Raw genomic sequence first — 24,230 nt, forward strand, 5'->3', positions numbered from 1 at the left:
CCATTTGCACTGTGGTCAGGAGCTTCGGAGACATACTTTTGCTGTTTGCCCTTTGAACTGCCAGCCATCCATATACAGCAAATGGATTAAAGAGTTGATTAAGGAGGTGGGATGAGACGGTAATTATCATCCTATGTACATGTATGATTGCACTAATGGTGTGACTCTGCATCATGTACAACCAAAGAAATGAAAAGTTGTGCTCCATTGTGTACAGTGAATCGAAATGCATTCTGCTGCTATGTATAACTAATTGGAACAAATAAAAAAAATTAGTGGCATTAAAAAAAAAAGTTGGTTAAGTCGGATTCCCCTCTCTGGCCAGAATATCCTAGCAGCTTATTTTTTTTTAAATCTCTGTTTATATGCTTCTCTTTCCAGTAGATGAAATTACAGTGTTTTCAACAGCACGTATTTGAGGATTTAAAAATTGATACCCCAGAATATTCTTTTGTACTATCCTTCTTTTTATTGATGTGAAACTTTATGGCTTTTCTTTCCTCCACTCTCACCTAATAATTATTGGGTATTTATTAGATACAAGGCCATGTACAAGAGGAGAATACAAATATGACCAAAGAATATGGAACAGAAGTTTATAAGTTCAAATGACAATGCCACCATTTAGTAGCTGCTCCTGTAGAGAAATGTCTTAACCTCCTGAAGCTTTAGCATCTATAAAATGGAAATGATAATAATTCTTAGAGTTATTGCAAAGATTAAATGAAGTTATGCCTATGAATGATTAGCACATAGCAAACACTAAGTAAGTATAAGCTACAGTTATTGTTTTTATTAATTACTAATTGGAAAATATAGCCCAAATCCTTCAGAAGCTTATGCTGTAGTTGAAAGGGGAAAAGATACTTGCATAAGCAACTCTGATCAAGGCAGTGTAGATATAAGTGTGCCATAGATGGCATAGATAATAGTTGCTAGAAAATTCAGTACCAGTAATAGAAGAAAAGCTCATATTTATCTGGGTTTTTAAGGAAGACCCATCGACCAGTGAATACTAGCAAAAACCCCATTTCTGCATCTGTGACAGATAACGTTAATTAATCTAGAATTCTTTTTTCAGTTTTTAAAATTTAAAATATAATAGTAATAGAAATGTACATAAAATGTATTTGTATAGTAAATGAGTAATCACAGAGAAAATGCTAATGTAACTTACCATACAGATCAATACACAGGACTTTATCAGTGTCTCAGAAGTCACTGGTACAGGGCTGGGATTGTAGCTCAGTGGTAGAGCACTTGCCTCATACATTTCAGGCACTGGGTTTGATCCTCAGTATCACATAAAAGTAAATGAACAAATTAAACAAAGGTATTGTGTCCATCTACCATTAAAAATATATTTTTTAAAAAGTCACTGGTACAACCCCCCTCCCCATTGGATCCCCCATCCAATATCTTAAGTTTGTGGTAATTATTTCCTTGCCTTTTTTTAAAAAAAAATGTTTTTTATGGACACAGTACCTTTATTCATTTATTTTTTACGTGGTATTGTGGATGGAACCCAGTGCCTAACACATGAGTGGCAAGTACTGTACCACTGAACTCCAGCCCCAGCCCTTATTTCCTTGCTTTTAAAAATTTGTTCCTAAACAGCATGGCTTAATTTTGCCTATTGATTAGGAAAAACATTTTTTCTTCTCAATAGTCATATTCTCCCTATATTTCACTTTTGATACCAAGTGTGTGGAAGGATTTCCCATATCAAGGAATTCTCCAATTCTCTGCATATACCAGTTGGATGTCTCATAGTTCAATTTGATTCTGTCATTGTCTGCCTAGTTAACACAAACCCTACAAGTTAAGCATTCTGTCTCAAAAGACCGCCCCCACTTCTGATGTCAACTAAAAATCCAGGTTGTCACCTGTGATTCTCATAGACTGGCTATTGATTGGAGGTTTCTGTGACACCCCCCTCCTCAGGTTCTGTCATTTGCTAGAACAACTCATAGAACTCAGAAAAACAGTTTACTTACCATTTTATTATGAAGGAATTACCAACTTATTTAAAAAGGGTACAACTCAGGAACAACCAGATGGAAGAGATACAGGCAGGGTATGGAGCACAGCGCTTCCACACTCTCCCCAAGGCACACACCCTACACCACCTCCTCAACAATCTGCAAGCCTCCAAACATTATCCTTTTGAGTTTTAATGGAGGTTTCATTATGTAGGCATGAGTGATTAAATCATGGTCACTGGTGATCAACTTAACCTTCAGCCCTTCTCCCCTCTCTAGAGGATGAGGGATGATGCTGAAAGTTCCAATCCTCTAATCACGGGTTTGTTCCCCTAGCAACCAGTGCTTCCTTAGGGGCTTTCCAAAGGTCACCTAATTAACATAAACTCAGGTGTGTTTGAAAGGGACTGTTATAAGTGACAAAGGATGGCTCTTTCACCTTTATTGATACTGTCACTTATGAAATACAAGGGTTTGTGAATGTGCCAGGGATCCTGGCTGAAGCCCAAAATATATATTTATTATTATATCACATTACACTGTATATAGTCTTTTGCATCTTATTTCTACAGCTTTCCATGGACTGTAAGACTTATCCATGTTGTCACATAGCTTGTGCCTTGTTTATTTTTATTGTTATTGAGTTGCATCAAATATACTAAAATTTATTTATCCATTTTGTTATCAATGGGTGTTTGGACTGTTTTCACCTTGCAACCAACACATCTCCCCACCCCCCAACTGGCGATTGAATCCAGGGGCGTTTTACCACTGAGCTATATCTCCAGCCCTTTTTATTTTTTTTTATTTTGAGACAGGGTCTCACTAAGTTGTTTAGGGCCTTGCTAAATCACTAAGGCTGGCCTCAAACTTGTGATCCTCCTGCTTCAGTGTCCCAAATTGCTGGGATTACAGGCCTGTGCCACCATGCCTGGCACAAACATACCTGAATTCTGACATATATATGTCCAGATTTCTAGAATGTGAACCTAGTAGAGAATTACTGGGTCAAGATAGGTGTATCATCTACTTTACTTTATAATGCTAAACTGCTTTTCAAAGTGGATATTTCTGATTTTCACCCCTACCAGCAATATAAGAGTTTTCATTTTTCTGCATCCCTATTTGCATATGGTATGGTCAGGTTTTTATTTATTTATTATTTAAATTTAAAAAAAAATGGTACCAGAGATTGAACCCAGAGGTGCTTAATCACTGAGCCACATCCCCAGCCCTTTTTAAAAATATTTTATTTATAGGCAGAGTCTCCCTAAGTGCTTAGGTCCTCGCTAAATTGCTGAGGCTGGCTTTGAACTCACAATCCTCCATCTTAGCCTCCCAAGCTGCTGGGATTACAGGCGTGCACCACTGCGCTGGCTGGCTATGCAATTTCTGTAGCACCATTGATTTAAAATTAATCCTTTTCTTTTCATACACAAATTCTTTTTTCTTAAAGAACAAATATTGAAGATTTACTCTATATCAGGCGCAGTACTAAGTACCTTATGTGCAGAGGTAGAGAGGTAAAATTTGAGCTGGGTTTTTAATGAATGAAAAGGATTATAGTAATTAGAGATGGAAAAATGAGTGGTATGTGAGAGAGGGGGCGCGAGCTGGAGTAGTAGGACATACCATATGGAAGGAGCAGGCTTCAGGACAGAAGAGCACATAAATGGATATGCACTCTTCAGAGGGTGTTGAGCAAAATAGTTCACAAAATCAGAGTATTGATGAGAAGCTGAAAATGTTAAAAAAGAGCTCTGAATGGCAGAATAAAGAGTTGGGTCTTTATTCTGAGAGTACTAGGAACCACTAAGGGCCTGCGATGTAGTAACAATGACAGGTATCAGACATCTTTTTTTTTTTGGTACCAGGGATTGAACCCAGGGTCATTAACCACTGAGCCACATCACCAACCCTTTTTATTTTTTATTTTGAGACAGGGTCTCACTAAATTGTTTTAGGGCTTACTAAATTGCTGAGCTGGCCTTAAACTTGTGATTCTCCTGCCTCAGCCTCCTGAGCCATTGGGTGTGCCACCATACCCAGCTCATATAAGACATATTTTGAAGGAAAATTCAAGAACATATTAAGAATTCTCATTAAGAATGAGAAGTCACTGATTATTTCTTTCTGTTTTTATGCCAGTATCAGTCAGGAAATGCAGTATGTTGTTACAAAATTTGAGCTTCTGGTGAAGCTGACATTTACATGTGTGTTCAGGAACTAGAGACCCAAATGTTTTTATTTTTACTAATTTTTAGAATTTCTTGTAGAGTTTATCCATTTGGTGGACTTTGAGTCACCAGACAATTCCTGAATTGGAATTCTCAGTCACTGGGCTGATTTCAGAAATGCTCTTTATTTGAGATAGATTCAGCCTTCTTTTATTTGGTAGACTGTGTTTTTTAATATTTTTATTAGTTATTGATGGACTTTATTGATTTATTTGTTTTATATGTGGTGCTGAGAATCTAACCCAGTGCCTCACACATGCTAGGCAAGTGTTCTACCACTGATCTACAACCCCAGCCCTAGACTGTGGTTTTTTAAAAGCTCCTAAGGAATTAATGAGGAACTCTATTTAAAACCTCAGGCTTACTTCTCTCTTTACCAGAATGCTTTGGTTACCATGTGCTGGGAAATGAACAACTTTGAACCCTAAGCGTGGCAAGTCTTCACTACCACCAGTATTCATTCATTCAAGCAAAACATATTTCAGTGCTTATTGGGTATCTGCATTGCACTAGACCTGAAGGCTACAAACATAAAATAATGTCTGTGTTCTCCATTCTAGAAAAGATAATTGAGGGGCAAGAAATTGAGTAGTACTTTTCATAAACTTTATAGGGCTAGCAGGACAGAAATTGGCATTCAAGGCCAACAAGGGAAGATCTGACTAAAATTATTTTGGAACAACAAAGGGAAACATCTTAAAAATAAATGTAAACTAGAAGTAGACTTCAGTAATTTCACAAGGACTAAAGTCTTGTTTCAGATTATCTTAATCTCTAATTGGATTAAGGTGATCCAGGATAGTTAGTGGCTAGAAGCAAATTGAAGTCTTCTGTAGAGGAAGATACTATCAGATATAATATATCTCTCATCATTTTTCATATACAGTGTTTGAAACTCAATTATAAATAATTAGGCATATGAGGAAAAAAGATCTGGACCCCAAAATTAAAAGAAACTGCAGACTCACAGGAGATCCAGGTAATCGTCTTATCAAACATAATTTTAAATTAACTATATTTAATATTTTTCAGAAATGAAATGATAAAAACAAAACTGGAAATAATTAAAAATGAAACAGCTCAAAATGGATCAAAGACATAAGTTGAAGAGCTAAAACTAAAAAACTTCTAGAAGAAAATATAGGTGTAAATCTTCATGATCTTGGATTAGGTAGTGTTTTCTTAGCTATGGAACCAAAGCCAAAGTAACTAAAGAAAAAAAAATTTGTAGTGAACTTCATCAAAATCAAAAACTTCTCTGCTTACAAAAGGACATTACCAAGGAAAGACAACCTAGAGAGTGAGAAGAAATATTTTCAAATCATGTATCTCTTTAGGGTTTAATATAATATATACAGAACTCTTACATCTTAACAACAAAAAGACAAAACAACCCAGTTTTAAAATGGGCAAAAGACACGTAAATACATATTGTTCTACAAAGAAGATAAATGAATGGCTGATAAACAGAAGGAAAGATGCTTGACATTGTTAGTTATTAGGAAACTGCAAATCAAAATCACAATGAAATACCATATCAGATCCACAAGAATGACTCTAACTTAAGAAAAAGAGAGAGAGAGAGAGAGAAATAACAAATGTTGGGGCTCAGTGGTACAGCGCTTGTCTAGCGCATGTGAGGTGTTGGGTTCTATCCACAGCACCACATAAAAATAAAAAATAAATAAAATAGACGTATTGTGTCCATCTACAACTAAAAAAAAAATGAAGAAAAAAAGAAACAACAAATGTTAGTGAGGGTGTAGAGAAATTGAAACCCTCCCATTATGATGAAATTAGTAAATGGTGCAAATCCTATGGAAAATAGTTTGATAATTCCTCAAGAGTTGAAACATAAATTACTCTGTGACCCAACAATTCCACTGCTGCTTACAAAGAAAATGTAAAGCATTTATGTACATAAGAACTTGTACACAAATCTTCATTATTAGCATTATTCACAGTAATCAAGAAGTGAAAATAATCCAAATATTCATGAAGTGATGAATGGACAAAACTTAATAAAATGTGACATATACGTACAATAGAATATTACTCCACCATTTAAAAGAAAAAGTGAGCCAGGAGCAGTAACATACACTATAATCCTAGCAGCTTAGGAGGCTGAGGCAGGAGGATCATGAGTTCAAAGCTAACCTCAGCAACTTAGTGAGGCTCTAAGCAACTCAATGAGACCTTGTTTCTAAATACAGTTTAAAAAGGTCTGGGGATGTGTGGCTCAGTGGTTAAGTGTCTCTGGGTTCAATACCCAGTACAAAAAAAAAAAAAAAAAAATCAGAAATGGGGCTAGGAATGTAGCTCAGTGATAGAGTAATACTTAGCATGTGCAAGATTCTGAGTTTAATATTCCTAGCACCAAAAAAGAAAAAAGAAGGGGGGAAAAAGTAAGTACTTATATATTCTGCAGCATGGGTAAATCCTGAAAAATTATGTTCATGGAAGAAAGGAGAAACTAAAGGCCATATATTATATGATTCCTTTTATAAGAAATGATTAAAATATGCAAATCTATAGAGATAGTCAGTAGATTAGTATTGCCGGGAGTTGGGGAAATGAGGGTAGGAAAATGATTACTATCACTTATGAGGTTTCTTTGGGGGTGATTAAAATGTTATAGAATTAGTGGTGATTAAAAAAAGGAAATTTTCAAATGAAAATTTTAGTCCCCCAAAATGCAGTAAATAAAAGAGCTCAATGTATGGGTTAAATAGCAGATTAAAAAAAAAAGTTAAATGAAGAATTAGTGAACTGGAAGATGAGTTCAGAAAACAGTATATACTGAAGTTTGGAAAGATAAAAGAGTGGAAAATACAGAAAAAAGGACAAAAGACTGACAGCATATGACAAGTAGGCCTAAATGCATTTATTTGAAGTCCCAGGAGAACAAAGATTATGGGGTAGAAGTAATATTTGAAGAGATAATAATGCCCATTAATTGTCCAAAACTAACAAACACATTACAGAATGAAGAAGCATTATGAACTCCCAAGTAGGATAAATACAAAGAAAAGTACATGTAGGCACATTGTTGTAAAATTGCTGAAAATTGTGAGAAAAAAGTTATAGCGAAATCTTAAATGGCCAAGGAGGGGGAAGACTGATCACTTTTCAAGGATAAGCAAAAAATTAATATAACCAAAAGCTCAGTTCTTGTTCCCACTGCCAATCCAATGAGGACACGGTTTTGAGAAAAAGGACAAAGAAATTTTATTGCTTTGCTAGTAAAGGAGAAACACAGGGGACTCCTGTCCCAGAGGCTGTGATTCTGCCCATCATGGGGAACCAGGGGGATTTTAAAGAGGTGAAGGAGGTTTTATCTATCCAGAGTTTTAACTCACTTATTTATTTGAGAGAGTGTCATTTCTTAATTTTCTGATGCCATCCCCAAGTCTGAAAGTCAAGACCCCAACACTTTGATCCTATGGTGGGTGTGTGCCCAAGGACAGATTACTCTGCCTAGGATGGGAAAGAAAGGTAATCCTGATTGGAGATGGGGAGAGATTAGGAAGGAGACAGAGAGGAAGAGAAAGAAACTATGTTCTTTTTTAAAAATTAGTCTCAGTGGCAGAGCAGCACTGATTCACAGCATAAAGTGGACCACTATTACATTAACAGCTGACTTTTCAACAAAAGCAATAGAAAACAGGAGATGGTGGAATGAAAACATAGAAAGAAATATCCTTCAGAAAATAAGGTTCAAAAGATCAAATGTTTTCTCTCATAAGTGGAAGCTAGAGAGAATAAAAAAGGACTTACAAAAAAGCAGCTGGGAGCTGGCCTCATAAAAATAGAAGGGCGAGTAGCAGAGTAGAAGCAGGAGACCTAGGGTAATGGAGGAGGGAAGCCAGAGGGGAAGCCAGGGGAATAAAGTTGACCAAATTATGCCATATGCATGAATGAATATATCATAATGCATACCAACTGCATATATAACTATAATGTACAAATTAAAATAAATAAGGCCAATAGAACAGAAGAATGGAATGAGAGGGGTAGGGAAGGAAGGGAATAATACTGGGGAATGAAATGGAGAAAAGTGTTATCCATTTATGAACATGTCAAAATTAACCCCACTATTATGTATAACTACAGTGTCCTAAAAGTTAAAAAAAGAAAAAAGAGAGGTCAACTAAAGATGTTTTCACATAAGAAAAATCCAATAGCCTTGGTAACTTAGCAAGGCCCTCAGCAACTTAGCAAGACCTGTTTCAAAATAAAAAGGGCTAGGAATGTAGCTCAATAGAAAGCACCCCTGGGTTCAATCCCCAGTACCAAAAGTAAATAAATAAGATAAAAATATGATAAGATAGATATGATGTAAATAGACCAAGTAGATTTGAATGCAAAAAGTTTTATTAGATATGAAGAGGAATATTTTCTAATAAAAATTCAAGTTAATACTTAATAACATAGCCTTAAAATATATTAATAAAAAATGGACAGAACTCAAAAGGGAAATAGAAAATTATCCACCCTAGTGAGAAACTTAATATACTTGCCTTAATGAATGATTTAAAAACTAGAAGGAAAAAAAATCAGTAAAAAGTCTAGATTTTGAAAACCAATATTCTTGACCTTGATGACATGTAAGAGCAATGACCACCGCAGATGGACACATTCTTTTTTAAGTGTACATGGAAAGTTGAAGCCTGAATTGGAAAGGAAGAATGGAAGAGCTGAGATGAGCACTTAGAGCCAGAGATTGGAAATCCACAGCTCCTAACTCTAGACATTCTCTTCCTCACACTTCAGTCATTTGGGGCCAGGCATGGTGGCTCACATCTGTAATCCCTGCGGCTCTAGAGGCTGAGGCCTGAGAATCGTAGGTTCAAACCTAGCCTCAGCAACTCAGCGAGGCTGTAAGTAAACTAGTGAGACCCTAATAAAAAGGAATGGGGATGTGGCTCAGTGGTTAAGTGCCCTGGAGTTCAGTCCCTGGCACCAAAAAAAAAAAAAAAAAAAACCCAAAAAACAATTCAATGATTTGTCAGTGGGAGAGAGGAACTGGCTAGAAGAAAGCTGCCAATGGATGGAGTTAGAGAAGATAATGCTAAGTGAAGTTAAAAAAACCCAAATGCTGAATGTTTTATAATATAAGGAATGTTTTATGATATAAGTAGGCTGATTCATAGTGGGATAGGGAGAGGGAGCATGGGAGGAATAGACAAACTCTAGATAGGGCAGAGGGGTGGGAGGGTAAGAGAGGGGCATGGGGTTATTAATGATGGTGGAATGTGATGATCATTATTATCCAAAGTACATATATGAAGACACGTATTGGTGCGAACATACTTTGTGTACAACCAGAGATATGAAAAAACTGTGCTCTATGTGTGTTATAAGAATTGTAATGCATTCCACTGTCATATATAAAGAAAAAAAGAAAGAAAAAAAAAGAAGAAAGCTGCCTATCCCAAGGATATGGATTTTTTTTAAAATTGTATTTAGCCGTGACTGATGGGGATGGCTGCACATATGATTAGTGTAGACAAAGACGAGGGGCTGCAAACCACCACTACAGCTGGAGAAAGCTGATCCAGGCTGGAATCTCCCTTCCAGGCCCCAAGGAAACGCATCCTAGTTCTCTACCAGTAAAAGATTCTATTCAGTGTCCTCAGCTTGACTTTATGCTCCTCTTGGTCCAACCCTGTACCTGGGGTGTCAAGAACATGCTGATTTCATAATTAAACATTCTGGAGCCTCTTCTCTTGACTAGGATGCTAAGGCAACTCCAAGAGTCTAACACTGCACAGATCCCTGGGCAAATTGGCATTGCTGCTGGGTTCCTCTTTCTTGAAGTATTTAATCAGCAATTTTCCCAGTGCCCCAGGCATTTCCTGTAGGGGTGCTGCTGGCTGTTCTACTTCCTACCAGGCTGCCCTCCTTGTCTCAGGGTTCGCACTGCCAACTTTCAGATGAGTTCGCTCTGTTAACTCCTGTTATTCCAGTTTCCCCCATCCCCCCATCCCCCACCCCTGCCATCTGGGAGCCACACAGGCATTTTCTACTCCCCCAGCTCCTGGAATTCCTTCTTGAAGGAGGGCATATGCTTACGAGCACCTTACACTTCTGGCTCATTTTTTTCTCCTTGCCCAGTTCCAAGTCATTGATTGCTTTTCTTCCTGAGTTCATTCTATGGCAACTGAGAGATTTGTGTTCTCATGTGGCTTATTTTGCCTTTATTTCTTTTGTTCCTTGTGTCCCAGTCTAGACAAGAATGCCACGGTCTCCTAGACACCATTTCTATGCCTTTAGTGTCCTGCTTAGAAAATGGGATAGTCACTCATCTTCAGATGGACCTCAAGAAATACTTTTGGCATGAGAGATCAGGACCTGAAGACATATACCCCCACTTAAGTCATTATCCAAAAAAATAAAGATGGAAATTTGCCAAGTGGTTTAAGAAAAGAAGGCTTGGTGATTTTCACTTTCATTTTGAGGGATGTTGCTTTGATCTTATTTTCTTAGTATTATGATAAGTCATTCTAAGGGATTGAAATAATCATGAAAGAATATTACAACTTCTTAACATGACCGTGTTTCAGGCTGTGCCATCAGAGGTCTTAGGAGAGCAGAGGGCTGCCAGTCTCTTCCTCTTCCCACCCCCACTGCCTTATCCCAATCCTGTGAGACTCCATCTTCTCCAGATTATGTGTTTGGGCTTTGGTCAACTGTTACAGAGCATAGTAAACATCCACAGAGGGTAGGAGTTGAATTCACAGAGTTCATGTTATCCCAAAGAAAGGATTTTCCCCCAGGGCCACTGGCAATTACTTGTGGGTTGTCATGTGTGACGGCTCACATGTCCCAGAGCTTCTGGGAAAGCCTTTAAAAATGCCTTTCAGAAATAAGTACTCTGTAGGAGAGAGGTCCTAGATTTCACTAAACCAGGCTTGGAGATGGGCGTTCTTGGCACTCTCTAACCTAGGCAGTAGGACACTCCTACCTTTTCATATATGATTTCCATTTCCTCCTATGTGCTAACACTGTTTTCCCAATGTATCTTTTTTGTTGTTGTTGTCTTATTTTGTTTGTTTGTTTCTTTATGCAGAAAAACTACTTTGTGTGTGTATGGCTGGGGTAGCTTTCAGGGGCCTTCACAATCCTCCATATTATAATCATTAACATGTTTAAGAGCACATAAGGAGGTAGCAAGTTTTGATGGCAAGAGCACTCCAGTGGATGTTGAGGGGGTGGACTCATATTACTATTAGCTAATATTTATTGAACATATTAGGTGCTAGATTCTGTTTAAAGCACTTTTTACATGGATTATCTTACTGTAGGGATAATCCTACAATTGGATTATTATTTTATTTTACAGATGGGGAAGTTGAGGCATAGAATGATTAAACAATATACCCAAGACCCTGCAGTTGAGGAGTAGAAGCAGTTTTCTAATCCTGCTCTATAACCTACATATTTCACTCTATTCTAATGCTACCTGTAGGCCTAGATGAGATACTGAATAACCACATGACCCTGGAAATTTTATTTTAACTTTCTAGACTCATCCATGACCCATAACTAGAGAGAGTGCCTGTGGGTTCCCTCTAATGGCATATCCACTTTTAATAATCGACATAAGAAAATACAGCTATGTTGTTTCATCATTATATGAAAACATAGTGTTTAAGTCTACATTAAATTTTGATTCAATTGATTCAATAACTGATTCTTTTATGGCTGCTACACACAAAGTAGGTGGCTGGGCACCATGAAGGACAGAAAGATACTTGGAAAAGTTATAATCTCTTTCTTCCATTAATTTTAGATGATTTCATATTTTAGTGGCTTTGGGATTTTTTATAAAACTACTAAGTTCTTTAGATAATGCGACAGGAATGAAATCGAGAAACCATTCATGTTTCAGAATATGCATTCCAGGTCTTAAAATGCATCAGGTGTCTGACATTTCTTATAAAATATGACTTTTGTCCCTTTGAGAGTTTAACTATAACCTTTAACTTATGAGCAAAGCAGCTATTGGTGAGATAAGTTTTTATGGTGGCTTCTAAGCTCAAGGGATTCTTTGAAAATGGAATGTGACTGCTTTGGGAGTCACTTATACTGAAGCAGTATCATTATCACCTGAAAAGAAGGCAAACTCAGGAAAAAAAAAAAGGTTTTACTATGTAATAGCTGGATTTTTAAAAATCAGATTTCCATTTTTGGTAAACAGGGTTTAACATCTAACTTGCCCTGCAGTTAGGAGACCTCTTGATGAGATAGGAAAAAAATGATCCTGAACTTGAAAACTAACTGAATGCCATTTCTAGTATTGCCTTTGAGGTGGGAAAATTGCATTTTGATAGGCTCAGACATCAAATGAACGTCCATCTTTCTCAGCAGACTGTAAACTTTTAAATTGTTTGTTTTATTTTTAAACTACAAGTGCCTGACACATAATAGTTGTTCTATAAATATTTGCCAGTGGATTTTTTATTGCTCACCCCAAAATCCAGCCGTTTTTCCATTTGTCAGAATCTAGTAACTGAACCTGCTTTGACCCATCTGATCTGATCTGCCACCTCAAGAGTACAAGTTTTTTAGCTACTCTCTGGGTTAGTTGGCTTCAGTTCTTAAACTGCTATTTTCTTTATTAATTACAAAATTAGTTTTTTGTATGCACTCTGTCTTTTTAAACCTGTGTTTAACTTACTTAAACCTGTGTATACAATGCATTAATGAGTTGTAAAATTAATTCAGTGAGCTATAAGCAACATAAAAAAGTCAACAAGAATGGGAAAATATCAGAATGCATTGCACTCAAGTACTTATGTTGCAGACATACATACACTAGGTTGCAATGAAAAATAAAGTCTTGAACATCCTTGACTACCCCTCTTCGGAAGATAAAAGCACCTCTGGTGTTCCTCTTCCACTCTACCTCTATAAGAGTTTTTTTTTTTTTTTAATTTTTTAAAGTATTTATTTATGTATGTATCTTTAGTTTTAGGTGGATATATTAGTTTGTTTTTATGTGGTGCCGAGGATCGAACCCAGTGCCTCATGCATGCTAGGCAAGCACTCTACCACTGAGTCACCAACCCAGCCCCATATAAGAGTTTTGTACTGGGAAGGGGGTATAGCTCAGTGGTAGAACATTGCCTAGCACCTAGGAGGCCCTGGGTTTCAAACCCCAGATCCTAAAAAAAAAAAAGTTTTACACTGCAGTGATGTTTTGTTAGTTTATTACAGTGCTGGAGATGAACCCAGGGCCTTGCACAAGGCAGGCAAGTAGCCTTCCACTGAACCATACACCACACCACACCACCCCTGTAACTGAATATTATATAACCTTGGTCTTCCCAGAGTATAAGGCTTCAAGTGTAGCTCAACCTTCCTAGAACCATAGTTGGTATCCTAACTAGTAAGTGAATGGGCAATAGAAATGTATGCAAGGAGTGTGGCTGATGGAAAAATCTAGAAATCATTCCTGAGTGCTGACCTGCTGGATCACCACCTGAAGCACCCCTGCAGTCTCAGCACTATACTCCACTACCATTTTGGTGGACTGAAATGTGTGAAAGAGTGGCCAGATACAATAAGGGCCACCACCTAGCATTGGCCCTGCTATCCACAGCCACTCCTTTGAGTCCTATCCTCCCCATCAAAAGCTGTTGGGACAGAGCAAGAGCTCTGGGCACTGAGCAAGTGCCCCTGAAACCTTCAACCTGCATCTAGTGGTGCTTCTCCTGCTGCTAGAGCTTAAATAGGAGGCTCATGTCCCTTTCTTCTGAAATCTGTAAATGTAGTCAGTTTTTAACCGGATTTGTTTTAACAGTTGGCCTCTGAAGTATCTTATGGGTGAGGAGGGGATGCTAGCACTGGTGGAGGAGATCTGTGTCCTTGAAAATTGGATTCCTTTTTGGAAAAGCGCTGACATAGGCTAATCAACACAGCTAAATGACCTACTGTTTCTACCTGCTGACAGGCTCAGCCCTGGGACAGGCTGAAATTAGTTCTCACCACAGGATGAAGACTTGCCTTCCTTTTTTCCCCTCCCTTTCATGCAAATGTGGTTAATTTATGACTGTCAAATAACATAGCTTTGTAGTGTAGGGAACCAATAAAATGCAGCCCTATCCCACCCCCTTCTTGGAAAACACTCTCTGTACTGATCTGAATAACTAGAGACTCCAGTAATGGGGATCCCTCTGATGATGACTGGTTTTAAAGCCGGGCCTGGTGGCCCATGCCTGTAATTCCAGCTGCTCTGGAGGCTGAGGCAGGAGGATCAGGAGTTCAAAGCTAGCCTCAGCAAAAACGAGGCACTAAGCAACTCAGTGAGACCCTGTCTCTAAATAAAATACAAAATAGGGCTGGGGATATGGCTCAGTGGCTGAGTGCCCCTGAGTTCAATCCTCAATACCCCTCCAATAAAATAAAATAAATAAAAATAAAGCCTTTTCATAATTGTTGTTCTTTGGGAAAAACTAAACTCACCGAAGCTCAGCAGATGTGTTGGCTTAAAGAGGTCTAAAGATGAGTGACCAGCCCAGTGTCCAGGCATTCCAGATATGTAGCCTCATATTTCAGAACATTTCTGCTGCTGTATCTGTTCTGTGAGCAAGAGGGCTTTGGAACATTACAGTCTTGGGGAGATGAGGCTGTGCATTTCAGTTCTGTTGTCCGTTGCTATTATATGTTGGAAAAGGAAGATTCCCTACCCATTTTGGCAGGAGCTATTGCAATTTCAGTGTCTTCTCATCAGCCTCGCCTTAGCCCCAGTAGCAGGCAGAATGGGGGCCCCCTCGAAACTCACTCTAGCCAAAGGGTTATGGTAAGTTTCAAAATAAAATATCCATGCCTGAGCACACCATCACATTTCCTATTCCATAGGACCAGCATTGGTCACTGTACCACATCTCTGTTCTAAATTTAGGTACTTTTTTTTTTCCAGGCAAAAATTACTATGCAAACATTTAAGAGAAAAACTTTACCCAAAGTAATTTTTTCCCTGACTTCTGTTTGGTTTCCTGCAATGTTTAGATGACTCATTCTCTTCCAAGAAATTTTAAAGAGATGCAGGCTGAATATTAGTGCACAAAGACTGCACTGTAAATTCTTTTTCTTCCCTGCCTAGAGACCCCTTGCTTCTTTACAGGAAACGGAAAAGCTCCACAGTCTTCATTGTCCTTCTCTGGGCCTCATCAGATTTTGTTGTTCTGAGGAATAAATGTGCCCCTTGTCTCTGGGTGGGGCCCCTTGTAGCTTCCCAGCTCGGTCAACCTCCCCACACTGGCCAGCACGGAAGCCCTTCCTGCGCTGTGCTTTTCCCTAAAGGCGCACAGTTAAGGTTTCTGAAATAGAGAAGGCCAGCCTTGTATCAGTGAAAGGAGAGACACTGCCCACTTCGTCCCTCTCTCCCTGGGTCAGAATTGCTCCTGATTGCTAGGGGCTTTACTGTGCATTTTAACTGGGTTAACTACAGGAGTATTCCCAGCCCAGCTCTCTGGCAGAGGGAGTGGTAAGTCAGATCACTTGAGCCCTGTTCAAATAAACAGGGTAAGAGTTGAGTGGTCCTCCCAGCTAATCAGCACATGAAAGGAAACATCTGCCTGGCTTAATTGCTATTTTATTGGTTAGGCTTTCCTTCCCTCTTCCTCACTCCTTTCTCCTCCACTCCTGCAGGACTGGGGTTGTTTTAAGTTGTGGATAAGCTACAGGGTAGAGCATCAAGCACTTTTCCCCCTTAACCTCTGCCGTTCAGCATAAGGAAGTGGTAGGAGAGGCTGGAAGGCTGGTGGGGTGGTGGGGGGTGTGGGGGGTGGAGGCCGGCCTGGAGGCAGCAGGGCAGGGTGGTGGGAAGTGATACTCGTGGTCACTTCCTGACCCTGTTGCTGACTCCAAGGCTGGTGGTGAGTCATTTCTCCTTACTTCACCTCCTTGGGCCTTAGCTGCTTCAGTGGAGCTCAGCTCTCCTCAAGATGGGTGAGGCTGGGGTGTGAGTGTGCGCAGGAAAGGCATTCCCTCCTGTGGCTTCCTCCAGTGGTTGAGGTCACTGGATGACAGACACTAGGAATGATAAATTCAAGACCAGAAAAGTGCCCCTGAAGCCCTCTGTTTTGCAGAGCAACTGAGTCCCTGAGGAGAACTTTCCCATTATCTGCTACACTATGGTGTGAAGACAGCCAACCCGTTACACACTAAAGGGGTTGTGTTTGAATGGAATATGGATGCAAGGAGCTAGGCAAAAAATCATGTGGAATTCTAGTGGCAGAGGCCTTTCATTTTATGGAAGAGAAAACGAGAGATGCAAAGAGATTAACCAGGGTGCCTAAGGTTATAGCAGGTGGTAGAAGAGCTGGGAATAGAAGGAGACTCTTATGATTGCCAATTTAGGTTTCCTTCCACTCCATTCTCTAATCCACTCCATTCTCTACTACTGGCTTTAAAAATTCAGGACCACCTATGATGGAGGGCACACCTATGTTATATTCCATAATGAATACCTTACTAGAAAAAAAATGGGCAGAGAATTCCTTATTGGAAAAAAAATGGCAAACCATAACAGAAAAAATGAAATGTCTGATAAATATGTTTTTAAAAATGTTCAGGCTCACTAGAATCAAAGAACTGCAGATTGCAAGAGATACCACATCACAGTTCCCTAAATTGGCAAAGATTTTTGGTTGTCAAGACCAAAAAAAAAAAAAAAAGTGAACTAAGCATTCTTACATGCCTCTGGCAGTATTTTTAATTGGTACAGTATTTCTCAAAGGCAATTTAAGGCTACAAATGAGTACTCTCTGACCCACTGTTAGTTCTAGTAGAAAATAATGAAAAAAGTGTGCATAGATGATTATATATAAAGCAATTTAATACAGCATTTTCTATCACAAAACTTTGGAAGCAAATACCTAAGAAGAGGAGCTATCTCAGCCTAATGTATTATAATATTATAGAAGAATGATGGAGAAATGTTCACAATATACAGTTAAGCAAATAAATTCCCAAACAGTGTTTATAATGCAATCCCAACTTTGTAAAAATAATAATGAAAGGGAAAATTAGAAAAATATTTTACCACTGTCTAGAGTGATGATTTTTTTAGTGGTAGGAATTCAGGGTTACTTTGTTTTCTCTTTTGATGGTTTTTCCACTTTCCTTGTTATAATAAATATATTACTTTTGTAATCAGAAAAGGTATTTTTAAGACAAAGATGTATGTATCTTGGGAAAAAAAGCAAGATTTATAATGATTTTGTTTCTGAATAAAAGGGCACATCCCTTCTTGCCTGGGCATTTAGCTATGCCAAGACAGTATTATAACTTCTGTTAGAAAGATGCTGGTATCTGAATTTTTATAGTAAAGAATTAGAGGGGCCTGGCAGAAGATACAACAAGGGCTTTCCTTATCAATTCCGCCATGAGGCCAATCGGTTTTATCCCCTGCTCCCTTGGGCTTGGCATATAACATTCTGTTCAGAAGCCATGACTCTTTCCTTCCTGCTTCCTCATTTTTCTCTATTTCTACTGTTCTATGTGGTTAGATGCCAGCCCTGGGTGGCAGCAACACAGAATCTGAGAGCTACCACTGCTCAGGATTAACCAGTTGAAGACCCCTTAACAGATATTATCAGAATCAGGTACCGTTAGCTCAGGTTGCAAGCAGTCATTATTGAAGAACCACTTCCTTGAGAGTTTGTAGTAGAAATAAAGCCAGTGAGAAGTACAATTCCTTCCTGCTTGAACTTATTTAGTTAGGGACTTTGAAGTCCTTGAATGTTGATATGCTTTTTCCTCTCTCATCCTATTATGCATCTTTCCTTTGTAATCCTTTGGCATGTTTGCCTACAAGTATCTGAGAAGGCATGCTCCACCTAACAACTGTTGCTAGGTAGGATGTGGCTTTCAGGCCTGCTCTTTGGGGACCAATTGAAAAATCAAAGGCTATAACCCATTTTCCCTCTACACGATTGCTTTTGCTGGGCTACAGAAAGGGCACATTTCATTTTATTAAAACTCTTTGAGTAATCTGACCATAATTGGGTCTGAACCGAGTGGTTATCTGATTTGCTGGGTTAAATAATGGGCCTTAATTGAGTCTGTGTTATTTGTAGAGCCAGTGCTGCTCTTGCCTTTGTTGCCCCCTCCTCCCTCCTTCTGTTTCCCAATTAACCTTCATTCCTCTTTCCTTGCAGAGTAAAGAAGTCGGCCAGCAGCTCCAAGATGATTTGATGAAGGTCCTGAACGAGCTCTATTCGGTAAATCAGATGGGTTGCTGGGCTCTTTAACAAGCAGAGGGAAGCAGCATTTGGCAGCTGGCAGCCATAGTCACGTCAGCAGCCCTGAACTGAGCTGAGGTTGAGGACAGTGCATGCTCTCTATTGGGGGTGACCCCACCCATTTCTTTGTTCACACTCTTGATTTTCAAAACGAACAAGCTCCAAAAAAACTTCCTCAGAATAATATCCTTCCTCCACTGTGCAAGTTCACCCTGGCTTCATTTGAGGCATCACCTCAAAACACCAGTCAACGGCTAGGTCACCAACCCAGCTGACACCATTAGCAGCAGCAACCAGGGACCCCAATTTTAATGGCAAGGAACACAGCCTGTATTGCACCATTAACATTTGCCTCTTGGAAAGCACTTATCGTCCAAGTTTTATGTCAGATCTTGGATTGATCTTGATTTGAGATTAGAGCAAATGCGTAGAGGGAAGTGTAGACTCCTAAATGTCCCAATATAAGGGTCGGGTTCAGACAGGCAGAGCCCACCATGAAGATGCAGGCTGTGGGCTTGGAGGAGAGAGCCCAATCTGTTCTGAGAAACCTGGCACTTCAGTGGATGATGGGTGCTTCTTCATGCTCTGAGATGTGATTGTGGTCTTGTTCTCCCCCAGCCACGTTTTGTTAGTTATAATAAACATACACACACACACGTACATGAAGGAAACTCTTGCTCCCATAAATGGAATACTTCAATTGTGCAGCACCTGACAGGGATCCCTTCTCCAGCTCTGTTATATCAGCCCTGTGTGTCATTTTCCAGGGTTGTCCCATCCTATTTGGAGGTGAAATTGGTTTTCTGTGTTCATTTGTTTATTCCCTCCCTCTCCCTCCTTCCTTCCTTCCTTCCTCCCTTCCTCCCTTCCTCCCTTCCTCCCTTCCTGCTTCTTTTCCTCCTTTTCTCTCTCCCTCTCTCCCTTCCTTCCTATCTTTCTTTAATTCACAGGAAAGCAGGCAGCAGTGACATACGTAACAGGCATCTGGGGTCAGAGAATTCCATGTTCTTGGTCCAGAGCCCAGGCGTGTCCATTTTGTCATGGCAACTGCTAAGCAAGTAAATAGTGTAGTGTGGTCATCTGACCCGTCTGCAGCGGAGCTCGGTTCATTGTGAATTTCTACTCTGTGACTCTTCTGCTATGAAGACAACCAAGTAGAGAGCAGGGTACCCTTTGGTTCAGCTCCCGGGTTTTCATTTTTCTCAAATGCAGTTGATGTCTTTTAAAAATAGAAGCACACGGATGGGAACCATTTTCAGATTGGAAGAGTTTCCTGAATTTGGTCTTTTCAATGCTTCTGCTCTTTATTTTTAGAGCATCTTCTAGGCACCAACAAGAGCTATTATTCCTTTCTTCTGGCAGAGAATTCACTAAGATGGAAGATGACACGTGTCATACAGGAATTCTTATATTTTCCCATAAGCATCTTTGACCTTTGCTATTTGCAGCTCTTTCTAGGGGCGAGTTAGTTGGATACCAGAAAACCCCAGACCCACTTAAATCTAGTGTTCTCCTTTGGCCGATGGACTCAAGACAGCAAAGGATGAATAGTGTCTGACCATCTGTTAGCTTTTATCCAGAGTCCTAGATCTCTTCATAAGCTATGACTTAAAAAGTAAGTGAAAGGGTACAGGCAATGCCAGAGTAAAGAAGAAAATCCTGAAACTTGCTGCTCTGGTCTGAGGACCAAGTTTATACCTCTAACTACAATCCTCAGGCCACCCCATATAGGCCAGTAAGCAGTCTATGCAGAGCATAGAATATTCCCACTGATATTCAAACTGAGAATTGGCTAAGTATGGTGTCTCCTGTTGTGAGGTGCCTTGGTACACAGTCTTATAATCTGTCTAAGATCTATGTAAAAATTTGATATATTCCTCAAAGATGTGATGGGAAGAGAAGAAAAGAGTAGAGGACACCAGCAAGTTCCAGAGAAAGCAGAACAGTATGATGCAATGATTCCCATGCAGGGTAATCCCCCACCACCACCACCAAAAGGACTTTTGGCAGTGTCTGCAGCATTTTTAGTTGTCAGAACTGGACAACTAAAATCTAGAGGCCAAGAGTGCTGCTAGTATCCTACAATGTCCAGGATTTTCCGTCACGACAAAGAATTATCTCCCCCAAAATGTCAGTAGTACTAAGTTTGAGACATCTGTGTCTGGTGACTAGAGTCTCCTGAATTAGGCAACACAGACTGTTGACTGCTAGCTATATGAACGTGGGATACCCTAATGTCTATGACCCTGATGTCAGGTATCTCTATATCCTAGGGGATGGGCTCATTGGGGGAGTTATAATTTCAGAAACATCAGACTACAGTTAAGGATCAAATTAATTCACAGATTCTGTCTGTAGACTATTAAAGGGTTCAAAGAATAGAACTAAGAATTGTTTCTTCTACAGGGGTGACATTAGCTTTTGACTGGTTTGAATAAAGGCACATGGGATTGGGATGTGGAACCCTTCAACCTAGGACTGAAGTGTTTCCTGGGACATGAGACTTTCAGTGCTGAAACTGGGAAAGTCCTGAGTAAAACAGGATGATTTGTCACTGTGGGTGAGATAGTGGTCTCATCAAGAAGGAAGCCGGTACTACTGTATATTGGCTTAGGGAAGCTGCTAGCTGTGGACACTCTCAGAGGAGTTAGGAAGAGAATAAGAAAGAATTCTTGTAAGGAACTTTCCCTCTGTTTGCTCTGTAGGAAAGTAAGAGTCAGTCTCTCTCTCTCTCTCTCTCTCTCTCTCTCCCTCTCTCTCTCTCTCTCTCTCTCAACCCTATAGGCAATAGAAGTTATTTGTGGGCACTAAAAAAAAAGGGAATCAAGGATGTAAGAGATCTGCCATATTTACCAGTGTCCTTCTTACTTCACACTTGCCCCTTATGTCCATGAATAATTCTTTTTGGGAACCAATTACCCACGGGTTGGTAATTTAAGTACTTTTGAACCTGATGAACCAAGGGGCCGAACCCAGGTGTTTCCAAATAAAGATGCCTTTGGATGAGAGGCCCAGAATCCCACCGTAAGTGGCCAGCTGCCCCTCTGCACCTTCCTCTTTTCTGCCTGAAGGGCTTTGATTTCCCTGACTCGGCATTCTGTGCCAGGGCCACTTCCACAGCTGTTATTCAGAGAGCAATCTTCTGCACATGTTTCTCCCCCATCATGAACTGGCTAGCTTGGAAACCAGAGATAAGTAGTTTTCATTCTCTGACTGATGCTCTAGGAATGCCTTTGAAGTCAGAGCACACTGCTTCCTAAAGAACTCTGGGATTGTCTGCCTCAGTTGCACCCAGAGACTATCTGGAAAAGTCCAGAAAGCCCCTACAGGAAGGATGTGCAGATGCAGAAGGATATGTAGAGGCGCAGAAGCCACATGGATTGGCTGAATATGAAGAGTCAAGGAAACCCTGGACTTGAAAGAGAAGAGGAGATTCGGACACTCCGGAGCTGTTGTCACCTAGAGGTTTTGTGCTACAGTATATGTCCCCTTGACTTGTGTAGCAGCTGTTTGCTGCAAGCTACTTCAGCCTGGTGTTCAGCACCTGTTCCCCTGAAGCAGTGGCAGCTAATAGTCCTGCAACTCTGCTTATCTGTTTGATCCTGGCACTGGACAGTGGGAATACAAAGAGGTGTCCCTAAACTCAAGACATTTAGTTTTGATAGGGGGAGACAGAAAAATAAGACAGCAAGTAAAAAATGAGGTAAGAACTCTTACAGTCTGCATGAGAGAAGAGCATGAATTAGGCTCCTTGGAAAGGCATTTGAGTTGAATCTTAATTGCTAAGAACTCTTAGTCTTTTCTATATGTTCCCATTTTTTTTCCTTTTATTCCCATCCAGGGAAAACAATCCCATCCATTGTTCATGATGAAATATCTTTATATTTCTTATTCATCTCTTGAGGCTATTGCTAATAGATTATTTTCCAAGTATTATTCTGTCTGTATACTATTTCTTCTAAATTGCTTGTTCAGTTCTGGATATTTAAATATTTTCCTTAAATGTCTGGTAATCCTTAGCTGGCTGATCATATTTTAAAGTAAGGCACTGAAAAGTCCTGTGTTGACCATGGCCTTCACTGTAGGGGCCATGTCTTTGGGGAAGTCCCAGCATCAGTATTTTTTTTTTTTAATCTTTTATCTTGGATAGATTACTGAGAGATGGTTCTTTTGATCTCCCACTTATGTCTGGGGACTGAATTGAAAGAGGTCTGGGCCATCTCAACATTCAGTACAGAAGTTGCCATTGATCCTCCTGGTTTAAGTTCAGTTTAAGTTTAAGATACTCTGCCACCCAATGCTCCTAACCTCAGATGAGCCTGGTATTCCCCAGTTTGTGGCCACTTTCTAAGAAAATAAGCCTCAGTCACCCATTGTGATTAGGGAGGGGATTTGGGATCTGACTTTCTCAGGCTTTCAGTAATTTCTTGTTTTTAGATCCACCTTCATCCCACTGCCACCTATTTCTCTTGAGACTTCTGTGATATGTCTGGTTGCTTCTTGGCTCTCCCTAGTATTGAGTTAGGATTCAGTAGGTCAGTTACTACTTGCTTATCTGTTTGTCAGAGTCTGATTCTTTCTTTTTGTTTGCCTCAATTTACACCTAAAAAATTATAGCCAGGCATGGTAGTGCATTCCTGTAATCCCAGCAACTCTGGAGGCTAAGACTGAAAGATTGCAAATTGGAGGCCAGCTCTGCAATTTAGCAAGACTCCGTCACAAAACAACAAATAAAAAGGACTATGCAGTAACTCCGTGATAGAGCAACCCTGAATTCAATCCCTAGTACCAAAAAAAAAAAAAGTAATAATGAAAACTCTTTTCTGTCCTTTTAGTGTAACTTATGGAGGTAACAGAGCGAAATGCATGAATTTTGTATTTAGTTTTTCAAAGTAAAGTGAGTGTTCTTTGAAGAAGTGAGAATTTAGAATTCTGAGTTTCTCCTCTAGTTTATTTGCTCACTATATATGTTTCTCTAAGTCCTACCTTGATTTTCCTGTTTCCCCAGTTGTTTACTATTACTGATTTAAGCTTCAGCCTCTGGATGCTTCAGTTTTCCCTTTAGAGGGCACTAGTAACATTTCTTCCACATTTTCCACAGAGTAGATGATTCATTGTCATTAAGTCATTTGGGCAACCATTTGATGGTAAAGCTACCATGTGTTCATGACATATTTTCCTTAGAAAGTTTTAGTTTCTTAGAGTAGATAATATTTTACTCTTTCTTTGGTGGGGAGGGGTATTGGGGATTAGACCAGGGATACTCTGCCACCCAATGCTTTGTTTTGAGATAGGATCTCCCTAAGTTGCCAAGACTGACCTTGATCTTGTAATTCTCTTGCCTCATGGGTATTTGGGTTTCCAGTCATATGCCACCGTGCCTAGCTTTTAAAATCTTTTAATGAGAGAGTTCTTTAAGTACTTTTGGGTTCGGAAGGAACAATATAAATTATTGATTTTTATTACTTCATCTGTTTGTTGTTGACACTATTCTTTGAGCTCCTTTGTCTCTTATGTTCATTCATAATATTTCCTCTTTCATCATAAAATGGGAAATCACATTCTTAAAAATCATTCACTTTCACAACTTATTTACTTGAGCATTTGAATGCCTTTGTCAGAATCAGGTGGGAAAAAAAACAGAGAAAGGAGCTCCCATCCACCCGTCTCCAGCCAGGAGAACAGATGGCCTCTTTCCCACTTCTTAGTCAACCTGCAAAACTGGGGATCTGTTTGAATTACTTAGAAAAGCTTTT

At 39.5% G+C, this 24,230-nt stretch overlaps 1 protein-coding gene across 5 annotated transcripts in view; it reads left to right on the forward strand.

Annotated features, from left to right (window-relative positions):
* Srgap2 (SLIT-ROBO Rho GTPase activating protein 2) overlaps positions 1-24,230 on the forward strand; it is a 249,768-nt gene that overhangs the window by 152,461 nt on the left and 73,077 nt on the right. For all 5 annotated transcript variants that reach the window (XM_046452154.2, XM_046452157.2, XM_046452158.2 and 2 more), the window contains one exon: positions 18,391-18,453. In XM_046452154.2, coding sequence (XP_046308110.1) covers positions 18,391-18,453 — 63 coding nt within the window. The remainder of the gene's footprint in view (positions 1-18,390; positions 18,454-24,230) is intronic.

The sequence above is a fragment of the Marmota monax genome, unplaced genomic scaffold (genome assembly GCF_021218885.2).
Source record: "Marmota monax isolate L192 unplaced genomic scaffold, Marmota_monax_Labrador192_F-V1.1 WCK01_AAM20220418_F8-fsc00105, whole genome shotgun sequence".
NCBI classification, from domain to species: domain Eukaryota; kingdom Metazoa; phylum Chordata; class Mammalia; order Rodentia; family Sciuridae; genus Marmota; species Marmota monax.